At 50.7% G+C, this 27,513-nt stretch overlaps 7 protein-coding genes across 7 annotated transcripts; 3 read left to right on the top strand and 4 right to left on the bottom strand.

Moving 5' to 3' along the window:
* Positions 1-3,812: 3,812 nt before the first annotated feature.
* Positions 3,813-5,707, bottom strand: GGI43DRAFT_142826 (uncharacterized protein). The gene is made up of 4 exons (XM_083199313.1): positions 5,697-5,707; positions 5,023-5,493; positions 4,381-4,774; positions 3,813-4,263 (listed from the first exon to the last, which is right to left on the bottom strand). The coding sequence occupies exons 2-4, from the start codon at positions 5,149-5,151 to the stop codon at positions 3,923-3,925; spliced, it is 864 nt and encodes a 287-aa protein (XP_083064723.1). The 5' UTR covers positions 5,152-5,493; positions 5,697-5,707; the 3' UTR covers positions 3,813-3,922.
* A 353-nt stretch (positions 5,708-6,060) lies between these two features.
* GGI43DRAFT_379280 (diphthine--ammonia ligase) lies at positions 6,061-8,502 on the bottom strand (the record flags this gene model as incomplete). The annotated part of the gene is made up of 1 exon (XM_083202816.1): positions 6,061-8,502. The coding sequence occupies one exon, from the start codon at positions 8,500-8,502 to the stop codon at positions 6,061-6,063; it is 2,442 nt and encodes an 813-aa protein (XP_083064722.1).
* Positions 8,503-12,272: 3,770 nt separating this feature from the next.
* On the bottom strand, positions 12,273-14,028 carry GGI43DRAFT_379279 (C2H2-type zinc finger protein; the record flags this gene model as incomplete). Its single annotated transcript, XM_083202815.1, has 2 exons — positions 12,273-13,402; positions 13,560-14,028. 2 exons carry the CDS (start codon positions 14,026-14,028, stop codon positions 12,273-12,275), a joined length of 1,599 nt encoding a protein of 532 aa, XP_083064721.1.
* Positions 14,029-17,095: 3,067 nt separating this feature from the next.
* GGI43DRAFT_142768 (uncharacterized protein) lies at positions 17,096-17,827 on the bottom strand. The gene has a single exon (XM_083199312.1). The coding sequence runs from the start codon at positions 17,688-17,690 to the stop codon at positions 17,241-17,243; it is 450 nt and encodes a 149-aa protein (XP_083064720.1). The 5' UTR covers positions 17,691-17,827; the 3' UTR covers positions 17,096-17,240.
* Positions 17,828-20,410: 2,583 nt separating this feature from the next.
* On the top strand, positions 20,411-21,689 carry GGI43DRAFT_142709 (uncharacterized protein). Its single transcript, XM_083199310.1, has 2 exons — positions 20,411-20,525; positions 20,576-21,689. Exon 2 carries the CDS (start codon positions 20,849-20,851, stop codon positions 21,500-21,502), a length of 654 nt encoding a protein of 217 aa, XP_083064719.1. The 5' UTR covers positions 20,411-20,525; positions 20,576-20,848; the 3' UTR covers positions 21,503-21,689.
* Positions 21,690-22,520: 831 nt separating this feature from the next.
* Positions 22,521-22,956, top strand: GGI43DRAFT_379278 (uncharacterized protein; the record flags this gene model as incomplete). The annotated part of the gene is made up of 2 exons (XM_083202814.1): positions 22,521-22,529; positions 22,648-22,956. 2 exons carry the CDS (start codon positions 22,521-22,523, stop codon positions 22,954-22,956), a joined length of 318 nt encoding a protein of 105 aa, XP_083064718.1.
* Positions 22,957-26,120: 3,164 nt separating this feature from the next.
* Positions 26,121-26,828, top strand: GGI43DRAFT_142726 (uncharacterized protein). Its single transcript, XM_083199311.1, has 2 exons — positions 26,121-26,373; positions 26,473-26,828. Exons 1-2 carry the CDS (start codon positions 26,243-26,245, stop codon positions 26,669-26,671), a joined length of 330 nt encoding a protein of 109 aa, XP_083064717.1. The 5' UTR covers positions 26,121-26,242; the 3' UTR covers positions 26,672-26,828.
* The last annotated feature ends 685 nt before the right edge of the window (positions 26,829-27,513 follow it).

Here is a 27,513-nt window from a genome sequence, read left to right as displayed (position 1 = left end):
GGGCGCCTCGCCCAATCGTTTCAGGCCATTTTGGAGATCTGGACCAGGGGGTCTTTAATGCGTGTGGTTCATGCGTAGATCCGCGTGGCTTCAAGCCTCTTTCTAGAAGGAAATGCAAGGGAGGGCCGTGCTCTCTCATCTCAAATTGCCACGCAGAGGCCATGCTCTCATGAGATACTAGTTCGTGATTTCTGATGGCGATGATGTGCATGTTTGTTTGCTTGACGCGGAGTAAATGTGAGCATGGCCAGTATCTCGCTGCTGAGATTGACAGGTTGACAGAATTCGTCTCCCCTTACCGAGATGAAAGACATGCCTCCCCAGCGTAAGAACACACTCGTACACAGCAGGGGATAAAACCCTCATACGCTACGGGTATGTCAACAGATGTGAAGACATCTTTCAATCCATTGTCCACCTGCAGCTTCTAAAAGCATATTTACCCTTGTATGCACCAGAGTCACACAAACTTCCTCTAATAGTCCACTGCACACCACCTCAACCCGACGACTGCATGTAAGCAGCGGTAGCACAAACGCACGGCTACACAACATGGGCCCCCCAAAGACGTCAGACGGAATCAATTCCAAGATTTGACGGCAAATAAACATCAAGGCCCGTCGGAAACGCAGAGGGCCATCGCACCGCAAACACGTGAAATTAAAGTGTAATTTTAATCCGGCGTTATTTCCATGTAATCAACCATTCGGGACATACAATGTAACCTTGGTTACCTAATCTCGGTATTCCTTGTTCTTTTTTTTATTCCTTTTTGGCGAAATGGCTGTTAATACTGACGGCATGAGATACCCTAATTCCGTAATTGAGTATGCTTTAGTAAGTATCGAGTATATTGCCTTTTCATGATGCTTCATAACACTTGTACTTCGTATTCTTTCGTTTATTCTTCATCGTGGGTACAGTTTATTTCGATTTACTCTCGGCTAACCTCGGTCGCGTCAGGATACCTCAGATCAGCGTTCTCTTCCAGAAATTCCATCCACTTTTTCAGAAAATTGCTTCCCCTGTGAGAAAAAAAGAACTTTCGTTAGTGCTTCCATCTTGTGGCCATCAACGGGAGGACGGGAAATCACCTCTTGACCGTCTCGGAATCTCCAATGACCGTTAATGATCGCTTAGGTCGTGTCATGGCGACTATCGCTTGTCAGCATCCGAATGGTCCGGCTACCGAATTCACTGCGTTGAAACACAGAAAACAGAAATCAACAACAGATTTTCACATGTAATGACTTACCATTCAATCGTCTCTTTTCCCCCAAGAATCCTACCTCGCCCTCAGGGTTGCTTCGCACAAGACTCACAATCACAGCCTCCTTTTCACGCCCCTGAAAACCGTCCACGCTACCAAGTTCAATGCCCGGGAATTTCTCTTTCAACGTTGCAAGCGCGGCAAGCTAGTTCTCACTAGTCAGAATCGTTCTCTCTCTGATATATGAACTCATCTCTCTTAAAAAGTACTCTTCAAAAGTACGATTGACGAAGAGTTCGTCACTTACCTGTGCATTGTAAGGGGTGACAACAGCAATGTCTTCGGGTCGAACGCCAGCCTCTACCAGCTGCTTCACATGCAAGCGTACTAGAACCGCTTCCATATCATTGCTCTTACTCTCTCCGTGTAAATTGCCCCTTTTTGGGCTTTCTTTGTCGTCATCTTCATTTCGCTCTGGGAAATCACCTCCCTGGGTATCAATAAAGATGAGCGGCTCTGATGTATCTTCGTTGTCTTCCACGTCGTATTCTAGATCCTTGAGCAGCCGTGCTTTCACCGCATCAGCCGCAATGAGCTCCGACCCGTAAAGTTCGTCTGACGGAAATCGCATAATCTTTTCATGCATTCTATATTGCGTTGTAAGCATACGCTTAATAGACGGCCCATGAAGGGCTAGAAGACGGTCAAAGAGAGTCGTCTCAAGCGTCATGCCCCTAATGACAGGTGTACCGTCATCCCCATCCTTGATTTTTGCTTTAACTTTTGAATTAAGTGATTTGATTGTCGGTGGTAGCTGTAAATGGTCTCCAGCGCAGACTGCTTTCCTTGCTGACAGCAGCGGGACCCAGCATTGCGCTTCCAGAGCTTGACTCGCTTCGTCAATGATGACCACATCAAACTGTTCGTTCCTCATCTGGAATCCTCCAGCACCGTGTAGTGTTGCAAGGACGATTTTGCTACCACCAACGAGGTTGCTGACGCATCTTCTCTCCCTCTCCCTGTATTCTTTACGTAGTTCTTTCAACTCCGTGTAGATGGCCCTCCGCTCTTTACCACTCTTGGTCTTCTTGATCGACGCCTGTTTAGCATCCATTTCAGCACGGACATCTTTGACTATAGCACCAGCCTCAGAAGTCTGTGTGAGAACATCAAGAGAATGGTTCAGAACAGACGGTAAGAGTCGAGCAGGGTGACCAAGACGAAGAATGGGTATCTTGTGTGGTGAGAGTCGTTCAACAATGTTGTCAACAGAGATATTAGATGGGCCGCAGACCAGTATTCTTTGATCACGCTTAATCATTTGTAGAATCAGCTCTATCAATGTATGAGTCTTGCCTGTCTACATTCAGTTAGTATCACCAAGCATTTTATAAGAGGAGCATATATCAGAATACACCGGCTGCAACTTACCCCAGGAGGTCCATGAATGAGAGCTACTTCTCGAGAAGCCAGTGCAAAGCGAATAGCATCCTTTTGGGAATCATTCAGAGTTGGGTCTATCCACTCAATGTTTCCAACCTCTTCACTCGCTGATAGATTCTGCGGTACTGGCGAGGGGCTCGACAACCCAAACAGTACTCTGATGAAGCTCGAGTACTCTGATTCTCCCATCTTTTGTAGCTTCTCCATAGTCTGGTTCATACTTGTGATAGTCAGCTTAAAGGCTCCGGTTCCATTCGCATAGGTGCTTATAAGCGTTTGTTGCTCCTACCGTCGATATGTAACCTCATCGGCCAGTTTCACCATCCACACTCTCCCAGAAAACAAAACCTCATCTTTCCCTTCATCCAACGCAACATTAACAGTCGCTCTCTGCACCCTTGTAATCACGCCTCTAGCTCCCTTCTTCTCGAGCTCTTTGATTTCTCTTTTCTTTGCACTTCCCGCAGGCTGCTCTGCCACCAGGACAATGTCTCCAGTCCGGATGCCATGTTCGGGCAGCTCTCCTGTGCTTGATGTTGCGCTATCCGGACTTAGTTCTAGCACTGTTTTGCCTCCCAATCCTGTCCTCTGCGAGGATATTGTCAGATTCGTAATAGCAAGCCCAGCTCGCTGTAGACCAGTGGGGCTGTGGTTGGTGATGAGTGTGCTCGTTTCCTGGATCTCGCTCTGCAGTTCCTGGTCCAGGAGGGCAAGCTGAGTCGCTGCAAAAGACGGCACGTATATTGAATCCATAGACGGTGTCTTGCGAAACTACGGCGTGCAGCTTGGAGAGCTCCAGACGTGATGTCAATTCGCAGCCTGTAATATGAGAGGGGTGACAAAGCAGCAGCAAACCCCCACCATCTATGACCACACCACATATCTAGCTTATCGGCTTTGGAGAGGCGCATCGATAAGCTGACCGACCAGCATATTTTCACATGTACGACAGACGAGAGTGCACAAGTGTAATACAATCAATTGACAAGGTTAATCTGTTCTGTAGATGTCCAATTATCTTTCTTTTTGTGTTCCAAATTGTCAAATAGGTATTGATTGGTGAGATTCGCTTTATCCATATGCAGACATGCACCTAATACACCATATTCCTACACTCCAAAGAGTAAAAAAAAATGCAAATGCAAAATGCAAAACCCAAAATATCTCTGCGCCAATCCCAATGCTGCTCCAAAAGTATGTAGCTACTTTGAGTCATTCTTCATGGGGGGAAAGAAGAAAAGGAAACTCGTCCAGTCACCCAGCATCAAACTACGAAGGTTGTATGACAATGACAACCACCAGTGACAAAATCATGAGAGCCAGCGCCACGAATGACATGACGAGGATGGTCCCGCGACTGGCTGGAAATTTGCCCTTGAGGATCCATTCCTGTGCGTGAAAGTAGCGCTTGCAACCTAGCAGCAGAGTCACGATACTAATCCCGAGGAATGTCGCACCCAATGGCCGGCCCATCTTTTGCAGCTTTGTGTGATCGAAGTCGACCATATTCGCAGAGGCAGTATCGGTGTTGAGGCGGAATAGCTGCGTCACGGCGACGCCAATGGATGCAAAGGCTAGAGACGTTCGTAGCCATGCTAAAAAGGTTCGCTCTAGAAGTGGAAGAAGAAAAAATGTCAGCATGGTCAGCCAATTGGTTTCTCCCGAGACATGCATCTCAGCTGTCCATATGCACGTGGCGCTGTGACGAAGTGAGATATGCGACATACCAAGAGCGAGATGGTCCCTTGCAACGCTTCCTTTGTTCTCCAATTCGAGGGATTGGAACTTGCGAAAAGTCTCCTTCGTCCACGATGATTTCGATGATTTGGCTTTGGTAAGTTCGTCCGTATCTTCCGAGCTGGCGGCTCCGTTCCGCCGCCTCAAAGAATGGTTCTGGTCTCTGTGGTGGTTCTCACTTTTTTTCGTCGTATCGGTGTATGAAACTTTTCTCGGGCGAGAGGTATCGCTTTCATCGCTCGTCGGAAGGGTCTGGTAGCCCTGCGAAATTCCTCTTCCCATCGCTCCGGAGGCGCCATGGTCGGCGCTGCCACTGCGGGAGGAGCTTTTCTGGAGGAGGCTCAAAGAGGCGGGATCCATGGTTTCCGCCCGTTGTAAAGCTGTCTGCATTGCCGCCAACATTGTGATTAGCGTCGCACGCTTTTCTTCCGTTTTCCCCTTATATTCAACACGGTGGCGATGGAAGATTCAGCTGCCGTGGCAAGCCAACCTGCATGCTAGGACACTTCAAGCTTCGATGCAGGGAGAGAGATAGGAGGGTGGCGATGGAGATAAGAAAGATAGAGAAGCACGCACAAAGACGCCCGCCTTTTAAGCAAAAGTTAAACAAAAATAGGATGGCCGCGTCTCACCTCAAGAATGTCATTAATACGGTCAGTCGACTGACGGCGCTGCTGCAGGTCAGCTTTCCACAGCGTCTTCTTCGGCAATGCCACAGAACTGGCTGCTGCAGCATCGAACTCGTTGGTCTGAGAAGCCATGGTCACGTCCGCGTCCACGCCCACGCCTGGCGCAGGGGTGCAGGTCTCACTTGACTGCTCCGTCCCTAGACCTCAGTGTTACGGCACATGTGCCCAAGCTCTTGTGGGGATGGGCGGAGGCTCGACTCGGGCGCGCAAAGCGGCGCATTTAAACTAAGGTTGGTTGCGTGATTGCGGTTCAGAGTGGCGGCACAACCAGCGTGGTGGAGATGGGTGAAGCAATTGAGATCGATCTCAGAAAGAGGAAAACACTCGAATTAAGAAATAAACTGGCTCCCGCGCGGTACAACTAGTTCAATGCACAGATAAGTGGTAATTTATCCTACCCGCAGTGAGTGGCCACTGGGTCTCTGTCAGCCCTTCGAAGAGCGAGATCCGCTCTGCAACGATGCACGCCGCTATGTACGTCATTGCGCCAGCTACGCGCCTCGAGAGATAAGTGCCGGGGCAGCCTCTAGTTTGATATTGACGTTTTCCATTTGACTTCATGTTGCCTCTGGTCTTTGACTTTGCTTGAATCCCTCTCTCGTCTATGCAGCACTCACCTCCGTTGGTTCTAAATCCATATTTTGCGGCACAGCCCAGTCAGCCAACGACGCCAGGATGAAGACTAGATCTGCGCTGAAACCAGCGTTTTCCAAGCGCCGTGTCAATCTCAGTCCTGGCGAGAGGTCACACGGAACCAGTAGTCTTGCTCATGCCCAGGCATAGAAGGAAGTTCGCATCTTGACTTATAGATCGTCTGACAGGCGTGGGGCTGTATGGCGCATGGTGTGCGGCGCAATCCACCTTCGTCGGCTCGTCGGGGCTCTCGCTGCATGTTTTCAACTACAGACTCAGACAAGTATCAAATGCCATTGGCAGCGTAGTATTTGAGAATCGCTCTTTCTTTCTCTTTTACCTTTTTATTTAATCTGTCGGCGACAGCCCAAGAACCATTTTATACAATGCCACGCACTTTATCCTCTCTCCTCCCGCAGACCAGATTGTATGGCACGGGATTGTCGCAAAGGGCACCGACGGCCCAGCATCGCCGACATCCGACAACAAAGATGTGACGCTGGTGGCCTCTACATACGCCAGGTGAGGGGTTGCGTGGTGCACTAGAGGCGCCAGCCCAAGTGCCTTCGCTGAGCTTTCGTATGAAGCGGAGAGCTCTTTTTGTAAATCGCTCCAGCTGCTGTTCCTGTGGCCAGGCGATGGGACGTGAGCCAGCGTTGTGTATACTAGCGTAGCTTTCGCTGTGCGAACAAACACGTGCCATGCCCTCCAGCAAGATGACGTTGTTTCTGGATGATAGACAATCTCTACGCTGCTCTCTTCGACTCGCGATAGGCCAACGTGCGCATGCCACTCTACAGTGGACTGTCGAGGGAGCTCCTCCACTTCAGCAGCAAAAAAGGGAGGGATGCACGACTCTGGCTCGTTCTGCTGTCTCAATGTAAAGATCGACCAATCAGGTAGTCTTGCGCGAGCATTTTCTTGGCTGTTCCCGAGTGAGGTATATTGAGAGTTATGTTTAAGATCCCAAGGGTCCAACTCGCTTTCGTCATCTTCGTCATCCTCCGGCGACCCATGAGCGAGCTTCCACGCGAGACCGGCGGCCTTGGCATAGCGTTTCATTTCATCAGGTGACGATGACTTAGCAAAGTAGGCTACAGCGCTGCTCCAGAGCTGAACTTTCATTTCAAGCCCAATCCGCCATAGGTGTTGCAAGGATAGGTCGATCTGCATGGCGTAACTGGTGTCTGATAGAGGTGGCAACGTCATTGATGCAGGTATCAAGGGAATCTGGCCGGCGATATATATGGCTCGTATACCGATCTCGTCTGCTTTTGCCGATGCAGAGATATCAATAGCTTGGCTGTACGGACCAATATTCGCCGGGGCCCAATATGACCGAGACTGAACATGGAGGCCATTCCTGTGAGAGTTGACTCCTGACCTCGGGACTGTGAGAAACGCCATGACGTTGTAGCCAGGTGGAAGTAGAGGACCACATGAGATAGTGACTCGAGATGGTGGGTTCGGCCTTGTAAAGAGTTTGCCATATTCCGCGTTAATTCTTGGAAAGTCTGCCATGTTACGAAGGATGATGGCTGTATTGGTAATTTGAGCCGCATCAAGAGACGAAGAGGAGAGCAACTCTCTGATTTGACTAACCACAGACTGCATTTCTGCTTCGATAGAAGTTCGATCTGCAGAAGGGTTGGCCAAAAAAGACCATCGCAGAGTATCATCGTCTTCCTCTAATGTTGTGGAAAAGTTGTTGCCGAGGATTCGCGGCTTCAGCGCTCCTGTGTTCTCTCTCTTGCTAACCTCAGCATCTTTTGCGCTTAAAATTGTATCCAATATTGATTGAAATCCTGAGTCAAATAACTCAGGAGTCCTGATGGATGATTCTGGGTTTGCAATAACATCAGAATCTTCGAGTTTGTCTTGAAGATGGGCTCCCCGAAGCATCAACCAAGTTGAGCCACCCCCTTCGTTGACAACTTTCTGTCCTTCCTCTGGAATTGAAATCTTCTTCTTGAACAACCACGACGGTCCATCCAACACAAGCGTCTCAAACTCGCCTCCTTCGCCCAAAGAAGCGCCTTCAGCAGCACCAAATTTTCTCAAGGCGCTCTTCACTCGATTCACCCCCTTGATGCTTGATACTCGTTCCCACAGATGACTTTCATCAAGCCCTGCACTTGCAACCTTGATGATCCGAGCATCGAGCCCAGCGACAGCCATATCATGCAGCAATTGAGCCTCATCGGCAGCTCCATTCGCAGGAGGTGGAAGAACAGGGTACTTCCAGAGATATGCCAATGGAGTGAGACCAAGTCTTAGAGCAATCGATTCAACTCGAGTCCGTTGGTAAGTGGACAGGATGGCTCCGGAACAGAGAGCGTTTGCCTCAGGATGGCGAGCTTTGATAGCTTGAAGCAAAAGCAGCATTGACTCGGTCTCATCAACCTTTGACGGTGCATCCTTTTGCTTTCCAGACGAATAATCATAATCTCGTTCATGATGCAGTGCCCCGCCGCGAATCGGCTGTCGATAGAGGGGTAGACCAGTTGCTGCTGCATAGAGTGGGATGACTTCATGCCCAACCGTCTGATACATGAAGCTATTCAGGTCCTCTTCAATAGTTTTTTCATCTTCTGCAGCCGGGGATATCTTCTCCTGTGCTGGATCGATAAACTGGACATCTTGTAGAGCTCCTGTGGTGCCATCAACCACTGGATACAAGTTTGCCAGGGCCACTATACGATGCCCATGCCGAATGCAGTGAAGCAAATTAAAGAAGCTGTCTTTGCCTCCCGAAATAAGCGCAATTACATTTAATGATTCGGTAGTCATTCTTTGGTCGGATTAGAGCTCGCATTTGAGCCTGTATTCAAAGTAATTGTGAGATCAAAGAATGCGCATATTGGCTCTCACGTGCGTGCAACTTTTTTTTTTTTGGTGCTATCTCTTTTTTTTTGTGGTACGCTTATGACACGAAAATCTAAGCATTTACTACCTTCAATATTTCCTTCCACAACATCACCTTTTAGATTATGCTGGAGAAGAAAAAAAAAGACACAAACGCATATTTGCATCAGGTCTCTGCTGATAAAGCATAGCATAACTTTTTCTTCTCAATTTCTAATTTCCTCACGTCGTACGCAGCGCAACACGTGCTGCAAAGCTGCCTCCACGTGCGGCTGATACGAGTCGCCCACAGCCCACATCACCAACTTTCAGCCCTGAGATAAGACCTCAACACGCTAATATAGCAAAAGAGCTATCAGGGTCTAACTCTTTCAGCTTGAACAACAAAGACCCTCTAGGCAGATATCAACAACAACACGCCTGTCCTAGTTAACAAACTAACGACACATCTTCCGTCATCAGCGCACTTTTACTCCGCATCAAGCTATGATAGCAACGGCGATCTTCTGCTAGCGACCCTTCACCCGCCATCGGCGTTAGTACGCGCCGGTGATGAAGGCGAAAGAGAGCTATGAGAGCACGTGTGCCAAGCTAGTTATTGGCAGTCTATCAAGCTACGCTGCTAGTATTACTCGCGTTCCCAATGAGGCACTGACTCGAGCAAGACGATAAGCGCCCTGGGCTACGGTCCTTAGTCTTCTGTGGGGGGTATCCATTGATTGCTCCAAGTTCAGGCGCTACGAGGAGAGCTATACGGATCAGTAGGCCAGTTCCTGATATGCTAGTGAATAGCTTGGAATGCTAATATAGCACAGGTAATAGTAGCCTAGAATGAGACAAGGTCAGTTGGTGCTTATGGTGTTCATCGGCAGAGATGAGCATGGACAGGCAGTTGAGCGATATCCATCGGCCGAGTCTCTCCAGAACGCCCGCAAAGAAGGATACTCGAAGGGGGCTCTGCTCCGCATAAGCGTCAGTTCAAGGCAATCTCTGGCTGGATTCCGAGCCTGCAAGCCAAGAGTACACTCCGAACTCCGTATTTTCTCATGGAACCGGTACGAGGGCATGCCTTCTCTTGTCCTTCGACGATGCCCACTAATTTGTTCTCTTTTTTTTTCGCTTGGCGTGCATACATGTACCCAGCACCGCGGACCGGGCACACGCCCAAAGCTATCACCGAATTGTCCATTGACCGAAACCCACCGTCGACTTAATTAGCTGCTGTACCACTACACGAAATAGCTCTTGCTTCGCCTCCAATTAATTTGTCGCCACCAGAAAACGCCACTGAGGGGAGGACTTTATCAAGACCCTGATGGCCAAGCTATTCGCCTGTCTAAATATGGCGTAGCACATCATCATTCTTTCATTTCCACCATTTCCAGCGCCCACACCCCGGGCCTAAATTCGAAAGCTCCAAACCCCTCCCAGCTTGAGCTAGTCCAGGGACCGTTCGATAATGCTAGCCAGCTTTTTTCTTGTCGAGCGTGGGCCGGTCTTGATCCCATCCCAAATTAGGGCGTTTCCGCATTGCCTAAAGAGTGTGCCCTGGGCCAGGCACGTTCCCTCTTCAACGGACCAGACGGGCCATACCCGGCCCCCGGATAGATTGCGCGAGAGATTAGCTCCATCGTAGATATGGAGTCGCACGACTTTCCTGTAGGTACGGAGCGCCGTACCTGGTATATTTCAGACTACGTCGAGGGGGCTTGTATAGCCCGCCCATCGCTAGCGTTTTCTCTCCGACGAAGGGTACTTCCCAAGAATGCCACCGAGCAAGCCCGTACAATTAAGCGAATATGTGACGGCTCACTTTTTCCTACCTGGCTGTACCTGAGGTAGCGTCCCCGCGGAATGGATCAAACGCAAAGGAGGTTTTTATTGTTTTCGTTTCTTCTATTTTCCTTCTATTACTACCTAGACCAGGCAGGGTCCCCCCCCTCCCAGCTCCCCCAGTACCAGTTCAAACTACGACGAGTACTACTACAATACCCTTGGCTGGTCTGAGTATGGGGCCGAAGAAAGACGTGATGGGGTCGTTCTTCGTTCCCCCCCCCCCCCTCTAGCCAAGGCAGCTAGAGAGAAGTACATCCCCACATGTATAGAACGGTCATAGAAGGAAATCCAGAAAATGTGAGCTGAACTCTACGCCTCACCTAGTGAGAACCATGCAAGCCATGGCAACCCGGATAGGGAAACCAGTAATGCCGCAATGTTTCTCCACTCGCTCAACCCGGCGAACTCTTCTATCAATTGTTCTTTTTGGGCCATTTGCCATTGAATCCTTCCCCCCCTCTCGAGACGAGAGATGTCACAGGTCAGTAAACTGTCAAACGAATCTCCCTCCCCCCCCCCCCCCTCCCGTCTGTCACCCCTTCTGTCACTTCTCCCCCCTTCTGTTCGCTTCGTAGTAGAGTAGTCAAGGGTTGTTACTTTTTTTGACCTGGGTTTTGGTGTTGTTTGTTACAGGTAGAGTATCATAACGGGCGGGTAAACGCTTCAAGAGCGTAACTCTTGTCGTTATGTGTTGTGTGTTGGACGTGTTTTGTGATGAATCGTAGAAACCCTACACATCGTTTTTTTCCGACGGCAGAGCATGGAGGGTGGTAAGAACGTTATCTGAACGAAGCCGCTCTTAGCTTTACACCGGAAAGAAGACAATTTGCTTATCTAAATATCGTAGCGTAGTGTAGTACCATTACAGCACACACACAAGTTCACACAAGAAGATCAAGAAGATCAAGGCAAGAAGAAGGCAAGAAGGCAAGAGATAGATTTCAGTTAAGATGATTTCTTTTCTATGTCTAGTATGTCTAATATGTCTAAAACCCATTGTCTATGTCCCATTCCTCTCTATATACAAAAAAATATTCGTAACACTTCACTGGCCACAGGCAAACATTGGTCACCATGTCAAAAGGCACAATTCAGTAAATTACTTTGGCAACAGTGTTTTCTTATTGGTTGGCATAGCGTCAAGTTAGAATCTTTCCCTAAAAAAAATGATTGCGACCCGCACACACAGCCATTAAACCCACGTGCTCAATGAAGAGCAGTACAAATCCAAAAACTTTGTACTAAAAGAAAAGGAATCAACCTTCCAAATGATTGGCGGTAGCGATCCTCCACTGGCCTTTGGTGCTTATCAAAGCATCCCTCTCTATGTTTCAGTTATTCCCACCATGGCAAAAACGACTTTTCCAGCCATCGCTCGCGATGGATCATTACACTTTGTGTAATAACAGGGGCAGAGCCAACTGATTGGAATGCCGTCGTTGTGAGTGCCAAATATATAAAAAGAAATCTAAAAGAAAAAAGAAAAAAGTCCGCCATGCGCGCCAAAAAAAAAAAAAACAAGAAAAACTCATGTCCTCTTCCGAGTTCGATCTGTGTCGAACTTTTTGTCATGATGCAAAAAATAAAGTGGTAGAAAAGATATGGGGATTAAGTAACCCCGATATAAAAAGAATATCATCAGTATGATGTTGCAAGTCGATACAAGAACTGAAGGTTTGAAAATGCAATCATAACCGCTTGAGCTTTTTCCCTGTATGTAGTATAAACCTCCTCTAGGTAAAAGTGTATGTGTTGAAAATAAGGCTTACACTTCTTCTCAAGCTAGTGAGAGAAGTGTAGCAAGAATCGGTAAGAATTATCATGTCAGGCGTGTATATAGGTAATCATAGACCAGTCGTTTAGTCAGAGCGCTTGCGCTTCTTCTTGCCCTGGTCACCCTCTTCTGAAGAGAGCTCGCTGGCGCTTCCTGGAATCTCAGATGCAATCTGGAAAAGGACCTTGCCATAGGTGTTGTAGTCATCACCTACTGGACCAGTCATCATGCTACCGTCAAAGGTGGGGACCTCTGAGCCATCCTCAATGAGGTTCATGACAATGGCGCCACCAGCGTGGGTGCGGGCGTGCTGAGCAAGGTTGTCGCTGCGAGAGAACTTCTTGCCACACTCGTTGCACTCAAAAGGCTTCTCCTGAGTGTGCAGAGAGCGGTAGTGTCGCTTCAGGTGCTCCTGGCGACGGAAGCGTCTGTTGCAGAGATCGCAGACAAAGGTCTTGGAAGGGTCCTCAGTCAAGGACTGCTTGCGGCCACGGCGGTTGGTAGGAGCAGGCATGGAAGAGGGGTCCTCAGAAGCGGAAGAGGCATTGGAGTCAGAGGCGGCAGAGGCAGCTTGAGTAGCGCCGATCTGCTCGTTGCCAGACTGAGAGCCGCTAGCAGCAGTGTTCATGACGGGCTTGGTCTCCTTCTTCTCCTTCTTTCGTCTCTTGTCCTGGTGGACGTCGGAGAGATCGATGGATGAAGTTGGGCTGGGAAGAGAAGGGAACTGGAAGGCGTCGCTGTCGTCGAAGCTCAGCTCCTCGTCACCGATGAAGCTTCCGTGGCCCAGAGAAACAACAGAGGAGCCGGTGCAGGCACGTGGGCGAGAGATGTCAATGGGGTTCACCTCACCAAGGTTGACCAGGTTGCTGAAGTCGGCCTCAGACTCCAGGTCGGAAAAGTCCTCGAAGGTCGGCAGACCGCTAGGCAGGGCTGGGTTGAAGTCAAAGGTGGACTGGGCAGCGGCGGCGGACAGCTGCTCGCCCTTAATGTCCTCGGCCAGGCCAGTCAGGGTAAACTCCGGGGCCAGAGTGGGGTTGGAGCCAACAGAGACGGTCAGGTTGCGAGGATCACAGAAATCAACATCGTGCTCAGATGTGACAGACCGCGCGTAGGGAGTTGGCGAGGGAGACAGAGAAGGGCATGAAGTTGTGGACATGATGTCGCTCGGGCTGGAGGTGGGCGAAGGCACCTTGCTAACCTGAGATTGAAAATACACTGCCCAAAGCGGATTAGCCTGTGTCCCGCCCCAATATTCATTTTAAGTGTAATTCCGGCTCGCTGTTCTTTTTTTACTTCCATAGAAGCATGAGGGAACATTCGATGCAACCGTAGCGGAAATTAATTTAAAGCGATGCTTGGGGAAAACACTTACCAGGCGACAAGGGTGGCGAGACGATGCTGGCCCAGTCAACGACCAGGCTCTCAGTAGCGTCGACGGTATCCTTCATGGCGATGCCCTCCAGTCCAGAGAACATGGGGTTCATGGGGGTCTGGAGCATGTCACAAGCCTTGGGGCTGCCAACAGTGCTGCCCGAGGCGGACAGAGGAGGAGTGGAGGGGAAGTATGGGTTGTCGCCAAACTCTGCGTCCAGCATCATGTGCTTGCGAGACAGCGGAGGTGTGCTTGTGGGAGTCATGACTGAAGGGCCGTTGCTGTAGAGGGTCGGTGGCTGAGAGCAGGAAGAGTTTGGTCGAGAGTACATGGGAGTAGGCGGCAGGGTCGGTACCATCTGGTAGGCGGCCATCTGCTGTGCGAAAATGGCTTGTCTGGCCATCTTGTGGTCGTGGTTGTAGAAGTAGAACGCTTGCTGTCCCATAGCTTGAGACATCATGCCGTCCATTGTTTCTCTGTTTGCGCAGCGTGTGTTAGCTCCTCTGCGATGATATGGCAGCGTTGCTCTCTGTCTAACCTCTCTGCGGTTGCTTCCGAATAATATTTAAATATTAAGTGTTATAGTTATTGGTACAAGTAGCGTTCCGTATTATACAATTGCCCAGGCAATTGGTCAGACAGGGAAAGAGTGGTTTTGGTTTCTCGTCAGGTCGTCTCCGGCTCTGGTATAAAGAATGGATAGCAGTCTTGTGCAAGCGAAAGACTGAAGAGGGGTGGGCGTGCTGGTTGCGTTGTGTGTATTGGCGCAAACAGACAGAGGATGGATATGCGAGTAGACGAAGAATTGCTGAGCAAAAGAAAGGAAGGAATCTCGAAGAATTATATCGAGTTTCCAAAGAAGATCAGGTCGCAAAAGAAGGAAGAATCGAGGGTATAAAACAAGATCACACAAGCTCAAGGTTGTCGATCGTATGGGATGAGTTGATGGCAACGGCGGGGGGCCATGGCAGGATAAGTAGGACGATGAAGCCCAAGCAAGATCATCAATCGACCGATAGGCAGAGCCAAAGGTGGGAACGCTCCGTTGCCTCCACGAAGGCCCATGTCCACTTTGTCTCACTCGACGGCGGGCCAAAAGCCAGGATCCGTTGCGCGGACATGACGGGACAGGCTTCCCTCCCTGGCCCCTGTCGTCCGTGAGGTGTCTGGGGCGAGTGGTGTGCGAAGTTGGTGCAAGCCCAGGCCAGGGTGTCTTAGCACGTCTGGGATGTCTGAGGTGACAAGGATGGCGCCTGGGGTGTGCGAACCTTGCGAGGACCCAACTCCAAGGTCCAGAGGCCTTGCAGGGATCTCTCAGTTTAGTATACGAGACCCTGGTCTGGTGGCTCTCGAGAGCGTCCGTGGAGGCGGTACGTACCTAGTGTCGCGCTAGTCGAGGTACGTACTGGCGCTGCTAGTGCTAGCCCGCCAAAGTGGGAAGTTGACAAAAAAATCGCAGTTGATCAGGCCAAAACTCGAGTCGCTGGCTCTGCTGGCAGTGGATACAGTGCTAAAGCGGTGGGCCTCACCAGACAACACGACTCTGCGCTCTCTTGGTGAGCGTTGGTCGCTGCGAGCTAGCATAGCACGAGTAATAGTACACACGTGCCAGCATTGCATGTAATGCAATCAAAACCAAGAAAGCGGCGGATGCTAGGCTCCGTATTGCGCCTCTGGTCTCCCAAAGCACCAACGCGCACTTTTTGGCCTCTTTGGAGCTCACTTGGGACCCCATCTCGCAGTGGGCGTTTGTGCCGTGCAAATTAACGAGATGACTGGCTGGCTTTGAGTCAACCGCGGGAGAGCAGGGCGCAGCCACCATTTCTAATTCTGGACTGACTGTGGTGTGGGCTTACGAGCCAGCGTAACGTACGAAGTGCAGCCGTCCATACGGCATGAGGAACAAGCATAATGAGAGAGAGACAACGCTGCTGCCTCTCGGATGCACCGCGACAGGCACAGCACAAACGCACAGGCTCTCTCCACAGCGGCTGCTGTCTTGGGACGGGAAAGTGAGAGAAAAAAAACGAGCGAAAAAAAAAAAAAGAAAAGAAAAAAAAGTGCCACTATCAACCGAGCCTATGAGTGTTGCTCCCGGGTTGTTTGTTGCTGCTGTCGCGCGCATACGGCTAGTATCACATCACAACCCGCCTTGGAGGTGTGGGCGCGCGTGCAGAGCAGGAAAAAAAAAAAAAAGCCACGAGATCCTCCAAAGCTCGAGAGATGGATGCCTCTCCAATGACATCTGAACGGCGGTAGTGCCGATGATTGGGCCGTCGATTGCCATGCCGTTCGTCTGTCTGCTCGATGATTTGATGCTAATCCCACGCGCACGCACACCTGGATGGCGAGCGGCCGCCTATGGCATCAGCCAGACTGCACTCAGTCTATCAACTGGCGGGTATGCAGTGGCCTGCGCCGGCGCCAATCCAGCTAACACCACTTGTCCCATCCACTAAACAGGTACCACCACCCACTAAACCCAGGTGCTACTCGTGCTAAACTTCCAGGTGGTAGCACTGCTTGCTTAGCCTGCAAATCTCGCTGCCCGCCGTTGACAGGCTGCCTCTGTGCGCGCCATTTTTCATGCCCCTCCGCCACTGGCTGGCCACTCACAGCGCAGCACGAGCACACTGTGAGCGCGTCACAAGCCCTGCATAATGCCGCGGTGCGGTGCGATAGGATAAACCACACAGCTTGCACAAAAAGCCGCCGTCTCAGCTCTGCACACTGACGCACGCTCGACTATGCACAGCCATTGGACTCGACCTTTGGCGTCACACCTACGTACATCCCCACCGCTGCAAGGCACATGATATCGCTGCTTGGGCGATGCGCCGCTCAGCTATTCCAGTGGTTGTAAGTCATTCAATCGTTAGTAGCTCAGGTGAAACCAGCCGTTTGTCACTAGACAAGTGGGAATGTGAGATAAGATGCTGCTCCAATCGTAAACCTCAACCCCAATCGCAGCTTTAGGGCCAAGGCAAAACGACGTCAAATGCGGATGCCAGATTGGCCGATGGGTGGGAAGGGCTGATGTTACATCCACTGCACTTGCAACGGCTGAAGACTTGTTTGGCCATGCTGCCGCCCAGGCTGTTTAATTATGTGATGGTGTGTTTGTCACGTCAGGGCACATATCAGTGAGCGGATGGGTGAGCTGACTGGCCCGTCGGGCAGGTGAAAAAGACCTGGAACCAGACATTGATGTTTGCGAACCGGTGGCAGTCACACAGGCTGTGCAGGTACTACTGCTAGCGGTAATATGCACCGTAGTTGTATGTAGCATGCCCCAGTTGTGGTATTTGTTATCATCCATTGTTATTACCATGCCTGCTGCTCTGTAGCACAAGCACGAATATGTGGTATTGCCCAAGGCATCTGGTCTTACGGTGGCCATCGACAGCCAAACTGGATCTGACATATTGCCCAGTTGCCAGAACTAGGCCTAGTGCGTCGATCACAATCCAAGAGGAGCGGACTGCATGAGTGGATTATTTTTATGTACCACTGCACTTCGTACAAGAATAGGCCAGCTCCACTCAGTGCTGGACATTAATACCACCTTTTTCGTCATCTGTTTCATACTTTTGTACCTAGCCTTCTCGTATGTGCTCCATAATGCTTATGCATTAGGACTCTTTTTTGTTGTTTGTGTCGAATTAGTGCTGCGCGCTAGTTCTAGCCGGGACAGTAGTATTGTAGCCTGTAGCCACACACAAGAGCCCAATACGAAACGCCTACGCGCAAGTAGCATAAAGAGAAGAGAGAGAAAAGCAACGTGCTTACTTGTATTAGATAAACAGGCTGCAGTATACGAAAAGAAGAAAGGAAAATACGGGCAGCGTGGCAAACAGCATTGCGGCCAAACAAGATGCACCCCCTCCAGCAGAAACTAAAAAGTCCGTATTGGCTTTGTCTCTCTTTTGTCTTGTCCCTTTTCGCTTTTCTCGACTCTTTCGTTTCTTTTTCTTTGTATCCTCCATTGTCTCCTGCTGCATGGAGATCAACCCATGTTAAACCCCTCTCTACCGTTAGTCGCTGTCTACAAGTATGTGTTGGCATATGCGCTCCGTAGTACCGACCAACCTTGTATACCGCCTCGACTAAAGATTCCAGCAAAGCTTCCATCCAACCTCCCTCTCCGGGACAGCCAAACGTAGAACCGCGCTCGCTATCGCCTGGTGGCCCCGCGCGTTCCCGCAAAATGCCCCATTGAGGCTCCAGGCCCCCCCATCGCCTGGGCTGAGAATCGAGCCACGGCCGTCGACTCGCCGGTGGGTTCTCCGGCCCGCTAAAGCTACTGGAAGGCAGCTACTGTACTCCGTGCGGAGCCATTCGACTCCAAGTCGGTGGGCGGTGGCTTTCCCCGGCACAGCAAACCGCCAGTTTCACCATCCGTTGTGATGGCTGTTGAGGCGAGTCATAGCAGTGTTGTCGATTGCGGAAAAGAGTGGAAATGGCACTCTTGTCGCGGGCGATCGTTCTGGGCTGCGTGCCCTAGCGCCCTTGTACTCTTTCTCCTCATCTCGACCAACAATGGTGAAGCACAACGTCGTAGTACTTTTGCACGTGCTTGTTTATGGAAACAAAAAAAGAAAGCTGTCACCGCAATTACAGTGATGGGTGGTTGCTGGGATAGATTTCCACTTTTTCCCTTTTTACGGTGTACGTACATGATTAAGCGAGCCCTGGCAGTCGTCCGATAGGTTATTGGATGCAGCCATTCCTCCGTACTATTGCCAGACAGCCTGCATGGCCGCCACTTTGGCGACATCTAACGGTGTGTCGTGAGATGGGTGGGAGGCTGTTTCAATTTTCAATCACTTGTCTATTTCGTCCTGGTCCATTCGGGCCATATTCCATTAGCTACAACGCCTGGCGAGCCACCAGGGTCCATCATCGTGCAGCTGGGGAAAATAAAGAGGCTGCCTATTTGCACGCAGCCGTAGCACTACTAGCAAGTAGTTTGTGCCCGCAGTCTCATTCGCCTATTGGTGGCTTGTTGTTAGTCTTGTCTTGGAAGGACTATGACAACTTGCTAAGATAGATCGCAATAGTATACATGTCGGCTCCGCTAGTCTTTACAAAAGAGGCAAAAAAGAGGTGGCTTTCTAGTTGGAGAAGCGATGATACTCTCTGGGCCGAAGCCAACCTGGGTTGATTGGGCCGATACTATTGTCCTGGGGTATGTATACTTGTTGTCGAAGAAACAGCATGTGCTGCGCGAGCATCTGGCTCTACTATATTTACTAGCAGCATCCAATTTCCGTATACCCAAGACGGCCCTATCAGGATCGAGCCGTAAGCATTGATCCTCAACATGTGCGTGCAGTGTGTGTGCGTGTGTGTGATGTGATGCACAGGCTCGTCCCGCATGCAGAGGGTTTCATCCTATCCGAGCCGTCACGTCGGTGCCGTCTAGCGGTGTCAGTGATTTGACATTTGGAGATGGTGCCTGCAATGCTCCGTACACACAAGGCCAGCAGTAATCTTGCGCCTGCAGCATCCGCCGATTATCACACGCACGATGCCAGCATTGGCTGCCGCCGTCGCTAACGTAACGGACTTATGCCATATGCTGGACCGGTGGCTGCGGTCCTATTGGCTGCGCAGTTTAATCTGAAACCCTAGTGCTGCATAACGAGTCGAGAATGGAAGTGCATGAACAAAGTGCACAGACCCTTGAACCTTGCACAAAGCAGCAGAGGCGTTTTTTTTTCCCGTCCAAGGCACTTTCGTTTCTTATCGATATAGCTGCATTGCGTGGACTTTCGGGCAAATCCACTTCAACGTCGGGCCCTGGCAGCGGCAGGCCCGGGCCATTGTTGTGTACAGCAGCACTTGGCTACACCGTAATGGTAGCAGTACTGTAATACGAAGGGCCCTTGATCCATAATCATAATCATAATCCATTGTATCCTTCTCATTGTGTACAGTATTTTGCCTTGGCCGACACACTAGAATAAGCGAATGCTCCGGCACAAGCTGCGCATGATGTGCAATTATGGGATGATCCTCCACCAACTGGACGCGGATAGCACGTGCGGACGAAACGGGATATTGAAGAACACTTGGGGAACATGCGCCAGACGCAAGCGCCGTCCGTCAAATTGATTTGCTAGCCGGAACGGGCAATCACATCAAACGATCAGGCACGAGAAGAGCAAATGGATCGTCCCAAGTGCTGGCACTATCACTCGCCGTCTCTGCGCCGTTGGCCCTCGACGGCGCTGCTACGCCCAAGACGGTGCTAGACCCCGTGTTGCTAAATTAAAAAGGCGACGCTCCGCCCCGTACCGACATTGTGCCGACTACTGTGACCCCGGGCAACCAACACACGACTGTTGTGCGAGCAATTAATTAATCGGCTCCGTTGAGCGCACTCTGTAATTAATTATGATATGATGGATGGAGACGCATGTGTGTGTGGGAGTGCGAGTAAGTGGCTGGCCAGCATTGGCTGACCGACAAAGCAGCAAATTATCCAAAGCCCGGGGTCATTAATCGCAGCATGGCCGGCGTCCCCCACCGCTTGGCCACTGCATTAACCTGGCGCATCCCCACTGTGAAGAGACCGCCACTGCGCTGCAGACGCAGCCATGCAGGAACCAATGCGGCCACTGGAGCCCGCTGTATGCAGGTACCGCCCACAGCTGCTGCTCAGGGCTCGTTCCGCCTGGCCCCTTCGCCCCCTCCCCAGCAGGTACCTGTAGCTGCCACCTCACTCGCGCATCCGCGCTTGTGCCAATCCGTCCCGAGCAGCAGAGGGCTTGTACACCGCATGCTAGCACAAGAGACTACTGGGACTTTGTGCAATGCACGATGCATCACCACCTCCGTCGCCCCCAGCCCGGCCTAGCACCGACGCTTCTCTCCACCCGCCCTCGACCCGTCTGAACTGCTCCAGGTAACCGCCGTCAGCTCGTCGTCTTGTCGTCCAGAGCACAGCAGAGGGCCGCTGCAGTTAGGCGTCACTACCCGCCTCCGCAAACTTGAGTTGACTAAGGGAATAGCCTAATTCGCAGAGCGACACGAGCTACAAAAGAGCGAGATGAACCAACCAGCAAAGCCGCTTCGTGCCCGAGATTTTCTCCACCGATCCTCATCCGCCGTCTGCACGGCCACCGACTGTTCGTCGCTCTGAAGCTCTTGAGATATTGGCACATACTGCGCTCAATTGACAGCCGAGGGGGGGGGCGACCGACACCGCCAGAAACCAGGATGGTGGTGCCTGACAGGCTGCGCGGGAAAAAGCTTTTTTTCGCCGCCTCGCCAAAGACAGCAAAATGAATACCGCATACTACTACTCGCGGAACCGGCAGCGTCCACCGCCTGAACACAAGAGAAAAAAAGATTTCGGCAACATCCTTGCTAGGCGAGGTGTCTCTGGCATCTGCAGACGACAGATCGCACTACTAGCACACCGGCGGGCTCTCAGACAGCCTGGGTCGGGTAAGGGTATGACAACTGCTGCATCTTGCCAGTACTGTAGACGAGGCGGTCTTCTTGACTCGGACGATCCCCGGCAGCCTGTGGCACCGGTCACTGGTCTACGGATGCCTGCGACAGCGTCCCCGGACTCGAGCGAGAGCCCTAGAAGACTCGTAGTCGACGTTCTAAACCAACATGGGAGCTGCACTACTTGGGACACTACAGGCTTCTATTGGCAGCAGCTCGAGCTAATCCCCGTTGGCCAAGCTGGCTGCTCGCCACTACAAGTCATGCTCTGGTTGGGCCGCCTCTGCAGCTTGCTTATTGCGGATAGTAGTCTAGCTGGGTACTGCCAACAATCTGCCCACCTCGAGGCAGTTTTTTGCTGCAAGCATTCTGCACGTTATGTCTTTCACCGTTGGTTTGCGCTCTTAAAATTCTTCTTGTTGTTGTTTTTTCTCGCAAAATCGTCCACCGCTACTTCTTTTGGGGTGGCATGCGAGATTTAGCCAAATTGAATCATCAATATTCCATCTCTTCTGCGCCGAGCCAACACCGCGCGCACACACGAGAAAAAAAAATTTTACCTTGATAGGAGGCAAGCCAGCGGCGATGGCAATTAGCACTAACACGGTCGGCAAATCGAGATAGCTCATGGAGTCCATCTGCTCCATTTGGTGCCTGTAAGTCTAGGAACTATCATATCAACTACGGAGTACGGAGCTCACAGCCGGTGATGCACCCTGGCAAGCAATTGCTCGACAAGAGGCGACAAAGAGAATTGAAATCCATATTTGCCACCGCCTTTTACACCGTCGAATTCAAGGGCCAATGTCAAGTGACTTTGACGGATGCGGACGAGTCAGGACTTAATCTCTTAGATCAAAACGACCAGGGCCCTGGGAGACGAAGCTCACTGCACAATGCGCAAAGACTAGCAGCGGCCCGGATTCGCAGCCGTGTGGCCAGCATCTCGCTCTGATACCATAGTGGCCTGGCGACCGGGATCAATTGGCCCTTGCCACCGGACCCTAGCGGTCTACCCGCTCCCCGGATTTCTGCTTGGCTATGGCACGGCACCAGCGCAAATTGTGTGCCCAAGGTCCACTGGTAGAACAACGCCAGTCTTCTATCCATCCTTCGCTATCCCCTCGCTGACCCGAGCGAGACGACTAACACCTTCTTTGTTTACAAGCAGTGCAGCTAGCAGGCACTACAAGAACTGCTACTGTGCCGTATAATACTAGTACCATTGCCGAAGAAAAGGCTGCCAGGTTTCCCCGCTCTGAGCATAACAATGGATGCGGCACGGGTATTTTTCACGCGTTAGACTTGTTTCGAGCCATTGTCAATTTTTGTTTCGTCTTTGCCATATGTTTCAGCGTGCCTCATCTTGAAGGGCCGCATTGCTCTCTTCTTGACGGCATATCAACACTTCATGCCGACAATACGGGGGGGTCCATCGCCTGGAACGGGAAAAAGAGCACAATGCTTCGGTTGTTCAATGCCTATGGCCGACCCGCTACCATGACCATGGTAAATCAACTCGCTGTGCCATGTTAAGAGCTCAGTGGAGAGAGGCATTGCTGGCAAAAGACTAGCCAGGGCATCCCCCGGGCTAGCGCAGGTACGACTTATTCCAGCATGGGCTTAGGGTGGCCAATTGGGCATTCCGCAACCCAAGCCCATGGAGCTTCTGGAAGGTTTCATGGCCCACAGTTCGACCTTCCATCCAGCCAAATCTTCCCAGGTATTCGTCCTCACAATGCCAGGCCTTGCAAGGGCACAGCAACCGAAGGTCCCGGGTGGTGCTGGCACTCGTACGGCGGTATGGCGTATCCATTTCTGCATCCATTCCCGGCCTCAGCTCAACATCGCGCCTGCTGCCTCGGCGATTCCAGATATGTCCACGGATGTTTTTTCACGGAAGGCAGCGAAAGCTCGTCCAACAATTCCGATTTAGCGATTCCGCGGCAGCCAAGTGGCGCCAGATAGAACAGCCGCTATCGGTCGACTTTGCGCTTTGCTGCCGGCGCTCTGTGCCAGCATGTATACTACTACCATTTGGTGTTGCACGAATGTGAGCGTCTGGGTTAGGTCGTCTCGCTAGCAGAGGCACAACCGCCCCATCATCTGCCGGCAGTCGTTCGATGCTACCCTACTACCGTTTGAGAATGCATAAATCTCAGGAAACATCATTATGCTACTATGAAGACATATGCACCGGGACTACTATCACGGGGTATCCTGTATCACTATTGTCGCTACAGCTCACTAGTTTGTTTTCTCGCCACGGGACTGCAGGGTACGTGAGCGGCCTACACGTAGCACAGCATGGCTTGACAAGAGCCGTTGAATGCAGAGTGCGGGATGCGGTCTGTGAGCAGCAATTTAGAACTACGGGCGGGCGGACGGGCAACAAGCGTAGGAGGGTTCATGCACGCACGATGAATCCATTGCTTGCTTGAGCTATTCCACGGGCTACGGGCTGCTACTAGCTACACGTGTTGATGAAATATTGCTACAGCTACGCCGTACGGAGTACTGACTCTGGCTACTGCGATATGTCATATTGGCCTCATATAACTGCGGACATCAGTGTTTCATCGGAACCATTTTATTTTTCTACTAAAAAAAGAAACGCTCAGGTGAATTAAATCAAGCGAATGTCCACTCGACGGACGTCACAATATTCTATTTTCATCTTCTCGGACTGGGTACTGTGTGGAAATTAGCAAGACTTTAAAATTTGCTACGACTAGTATTTAACGGTGGATCTCCAGATTTATTGAGGCTTATACATACGAAGTCGTGTCCCCATACAAGTTGTTGTGTGTGAAACCATTAGGCCAACGGTTTGGTGGTTCTCTAAAATTACACAAATAATATCGCTACGAAACACTTGGCTGATGGAATTCCTAGTCAAGTCATGGTTTTTTTTCGCCTCACTCAGTGGCGTACGGTGTGTGGGTTGTTCATTTCAAAAGCGCGGGCGGCAGCGCAGCCGAGTGGCTCCAGCCAACCCGGATGGAGAGAAGAAAAAGCAATAGCTGTGCGCACGAGTCCCTTGACGGTCCCTCGCGGAGAGTATTGCTGCGCCATCACAGATAATTACCGATTTCCGCGTGTAATTGTCTGATAGCACAGACTTCAATACGAGCACGGGCCAGAGTGTGGATGATGGCTTGACGGGAATCCGGTGGCGATAGCACTCCGTGAGCTGTGAAGATTGTGATTGCGATTGCAATTGCGATTGTGGCTCTGCACTACACTACGTGCCAGTGTGTGTGATGATGGATGTTCTGCGATATTGGCTTTGGCTAGTGCCTGGCGGATCGACCAACAGACATGAGCCACCGGGAATTACGAACTATTATGATGCACAGCACATTCATTCTTTGCTTTTGGCTTTTCCTCTTGCCCTGTGCCCACGAGGAAGTGGCGTGCGTCATTAGTCCGACATGTCATCAATATGGAGTGCGTTGCTCCGTACAGTATGACCATATAGCGTACTGACTACCAACAGCTGAGACATGAGCAAGCTCTTGGAGGTTTAAGCTAAAGCAAGCTAAGAAGCACAACTTCTGACTTCTGACTTCTGACAAGTCTAGTGGCCCCCTTCGCAATCTTCTCTCACTTTTCTTTTTTTACAAAAACCAAATCTCCTTACAGCTTCGGGTGGCGTTATGGTTTGTTTCTTTTTTTACTCTCCCGTATCAAAGCGCGACTGTCGGTGCCACGAAAATGCGGATCACGGAGGGTGGGAAATTGAGCCAATGTATGGGCTGCCCGCAGAGGATACAATGCAATTGTTGCTTTTGGCTCCAGTGTGACACTGCGAGCTGCAGCCTGTTGCATATTCGCTCACACTCTTTTTTTCTCTGTTTTTCTTTGTTTAAAAAATCCGGCTCTCGCGGTAAAACTTGCAGAGTAAATATTAGATGGGGTCTAGGACTGCTACCCTGATGGCCCAGTAGGATGAGAAGATTGGCCAAGAGGCATCCCATCAGTCGATTCTGAGAAATGAAGGGGAGCAGCCATGGAGACGAAGAAAAAATAGCCTGCTGCATCTCTGCTGCTGTAAGCAGAGAATAAGCTCAGACACCTGATTGCTATCCTCTCAGACACGGCAAGACGGCTGCAACAGCCGCAGGTGGGATTGAATCCAGCAGAATTTGGAATAATGTACAGCAAGGTGATAGTAATATGGTCTCCTCTACGGCGTTGGACTTTACGCTGGACCTCGTAATATCTTACTACAAGTATGCTAATGAGATCAGTTATTTCTCTCTTACTACTACGCACGATCCACGGCCGTGGGAGCATCTGTCTAACATCATGAGACATGTGGCATTTTGCCTGGTTTCTGGGTTGGAGGGGTAAGATGAGAGAGGGGACAGATCTTGATCATTGCTGCGATTTGCTGCGCTAGCAGCCCATAACCTGGATAGCTTTCCGTTGTTGTCTTACGATCGACTGCCCTTTTGGCCTACGGATCAGGCCAATGCATTGCCAGCTTGAGAACTAATAGCCGGTCTTGCATTCGCTATTTTTTTTTTTTTTTTTTTTTAAAAAAAAAAAAAAAAAATTTCTTACAGTATTCTTCTTTTTTGTCGCCTTCATGTCGGGGAAGCGCATCAGCAATGGGTTGCTATAACTGAGACAGGCATGCATTCCTGCCGAGAAACTTGCATACATGCAACGTGCATGATCAAGTTGGCGTGTGTCTTGTCTCGGCTCGGGAAGAGTCAATGGGTGTATGATATTATGGAGATGGCTGTGAATGCTGCTTAATCTCATCTGCTTAGACTGGCTCTCGTCTGGGTTAGTTGAAGCCCGAAACAACGCCGTGCTTTTTCCTGCATCTGCCAACGGCCTAACCGTTGTGTGATTACCCTGCTTCTCTATCACTACAAGTACATACTGCGTACAACTGTCACATAGGCTAGTGAACCATGCATTCTGTCTAATTTGACGAGAAGTCTCTGTCTTTCCCAATGTCATTGATAAGGGAAACTTTATCAATTGATCGATACGAGCTGAGATTTAGCCAGTGGCACTGCTGTTAGTTGATTGGTGATGCGGCAACTTGGGCCTTACTGAAGGAGGGGTCTAGGCGGTCTGCGGAGCCGCGACAATGCTCTCCCTACATTCGACGCCGCGGCATCTAGACCTACCGGCATCGCTGGTGAGTTATTAGGCTCTGTCACAATCTCGATATTCACGATGGATACATTGCCATCTAGTTCATGCCCCGGACACTACAGGCAGACTCGAAATGCTGTGTCCTGATGGCTGCAAGGGCTTGTTCCTTGCGCTTGGGGAGTGAGTTCGCGGGGTGTGTGATATGGTACATATTGTCCATGTCGATAGCGTCCTTGTATGTCAAGCATCATGACTACACTTGTATGGCTGGGCCTGTATCTGGAAAAGCAACTGCCTGCTAATGCTGCTATTCCCACATGCTTGAGCAAGTTAGAAGCCTTCAAAGGAGCAACACGTCACGACTGGGGCTGTCAAACAGCAACGGCATCCTTCCTAGCATGAGTCCGCCGCTGGTAAACGGCATAATAGACGGGCCTTCACCGCATGTCCCGTACGATGCTGCCGGCGCTCCTCCACCTTCGGCCGCCACGTCAGATGCCCAATGGATTCGATTATGTACTGCAGCTCCATAGAAGGCTTGTAGGGTAGGCCGGGAGGCCGGCGGGCTGCTCTCACCGAAATTCTGCGCTTCGGCTCCGGGGCCCGCTTTTGGGCTTCAAGCAGCGACACCCAATCGGGTCGCGGCTTGAGGGGCCGGCCATGGCTACTGCGTCAAGTCCCAACCACCCGCATTAATAGTGCTGGGTACGTCGGACAACTGTCACTTAGTGGCCAGCGCACGAGTGGTTGACCGCCAATGCACGCCGGGAGATGAAGAAGATATGGGGAAAAAGAGTCTAGGGAAAGACAGAGACAGAAAGTCACTAACGACGGCTGCATATGCATTATGCAGAGAATGGGGAAAAGGCAGGAATATCAAAGTGGGAAAGCATATGATTCAGAGATCAGGAAAAATGGCACTGCGTTAGTAGTGAAAACTGAGAGAAGGCGGTGGGTCGTTGATGCGAGGGAGCAACTGCCCAGTTTACGCTTGTGCGAGGGCCGAAGAGAGACACAAAAGGAAGCAAAGGAAAGAGGCATGAATAAAAAAAGGAAAGCAGACAGCAAGAATACGGCAACTACTCCAGAAATGGTGTTAAGTTAATACGAGCCTGCCTTGGAAGTTGGCCTCGATGACGAAGACGTAGGCAACTCGAGTGGCTGGGAAGGTGCAAAGCCCCCCGCTTATAACCAGCCATTTGTTTATTCTGGTTGGATTTACTGCATCCCAGCTCCCAAATTTGCGTAGCTTCGAATCTTTTATCACTTCTCTCTCGTTTTGAAGCCTTTTTGAGACTGGAATGCTGGAAGGCATAGTCTGAATCTCCTTGCATAACCTGCTGCTTTTTGTGCGCGCTTTACTGTACCTTGCGGT

This window comes from Trichoderma evansii (assembly GCF_050947405.1).
Source record: "Trichoderma evansii strain SZMC 28006 chromosome Unknown GGI43scaffold_2, whole genome shotgun sequence".
NCBI classification, from domain to species: Eukaryota; Fungi; Ascomycota; class Sordariomycetes; order Hypocreales; family Hypocreaceae; genus Trichoderma; species Trichoderma evansii.
This window is presented reverse-complemented; position numbering and strand designations above follow the sequence as displayed.

Coding starts and splice junctions, on each gene's coding strand:
- GGI43DRAFT_142826 (XM_083199313.1), bottom strand. CDS start 5,151: ATGGCTTCTCAGACCAACGAGTTCGATGCTGCAGCAGCCAGTTCTGTG. Junction 4,775..5,022: donor GTATTAATGACATTCTTGAG/GTGAGACGCGGC, acceptor GCGGCAATGCAG/ACAGCTTTACAACGGGCGGA. Junction 4,264..4,380: donor AAGGGACCATCTCGCTCTTG/GTATGTCGCATA, acceptor TTCCACTTCTAG/AGCGAACCTTTTTAGCATGG.
- GGI43DRAFT_142768 (XM_083199312.1), bottom strand. CDS start 17,690: ATGGAAGCTTTGCTGGAATCTTTAGTCGAGGCGGTATACAAGGTTGGT.
- GGI43DRAFT_142709 (XM_083199310.1), top strand. CDS start 20,849: ATGAATACCGCATACTACTACTCGCGGAACCGGCAGCGTCCACCGCCT.
- GGI43DRAFT_142726 (XM_083199311.1), top strand. CDS start 26,243: ATGCCCCGGACACTACAGGCAGACTCGAAATGCTGTGTCCTGATGGCT. Junction 26,374..26,472: donor TCCATGTCGATAGCGTCCTT/GTATGTCAAGCA, acceptor TGAGCAAGTTAG/AAGCCTTCAAAGGAGCAACA.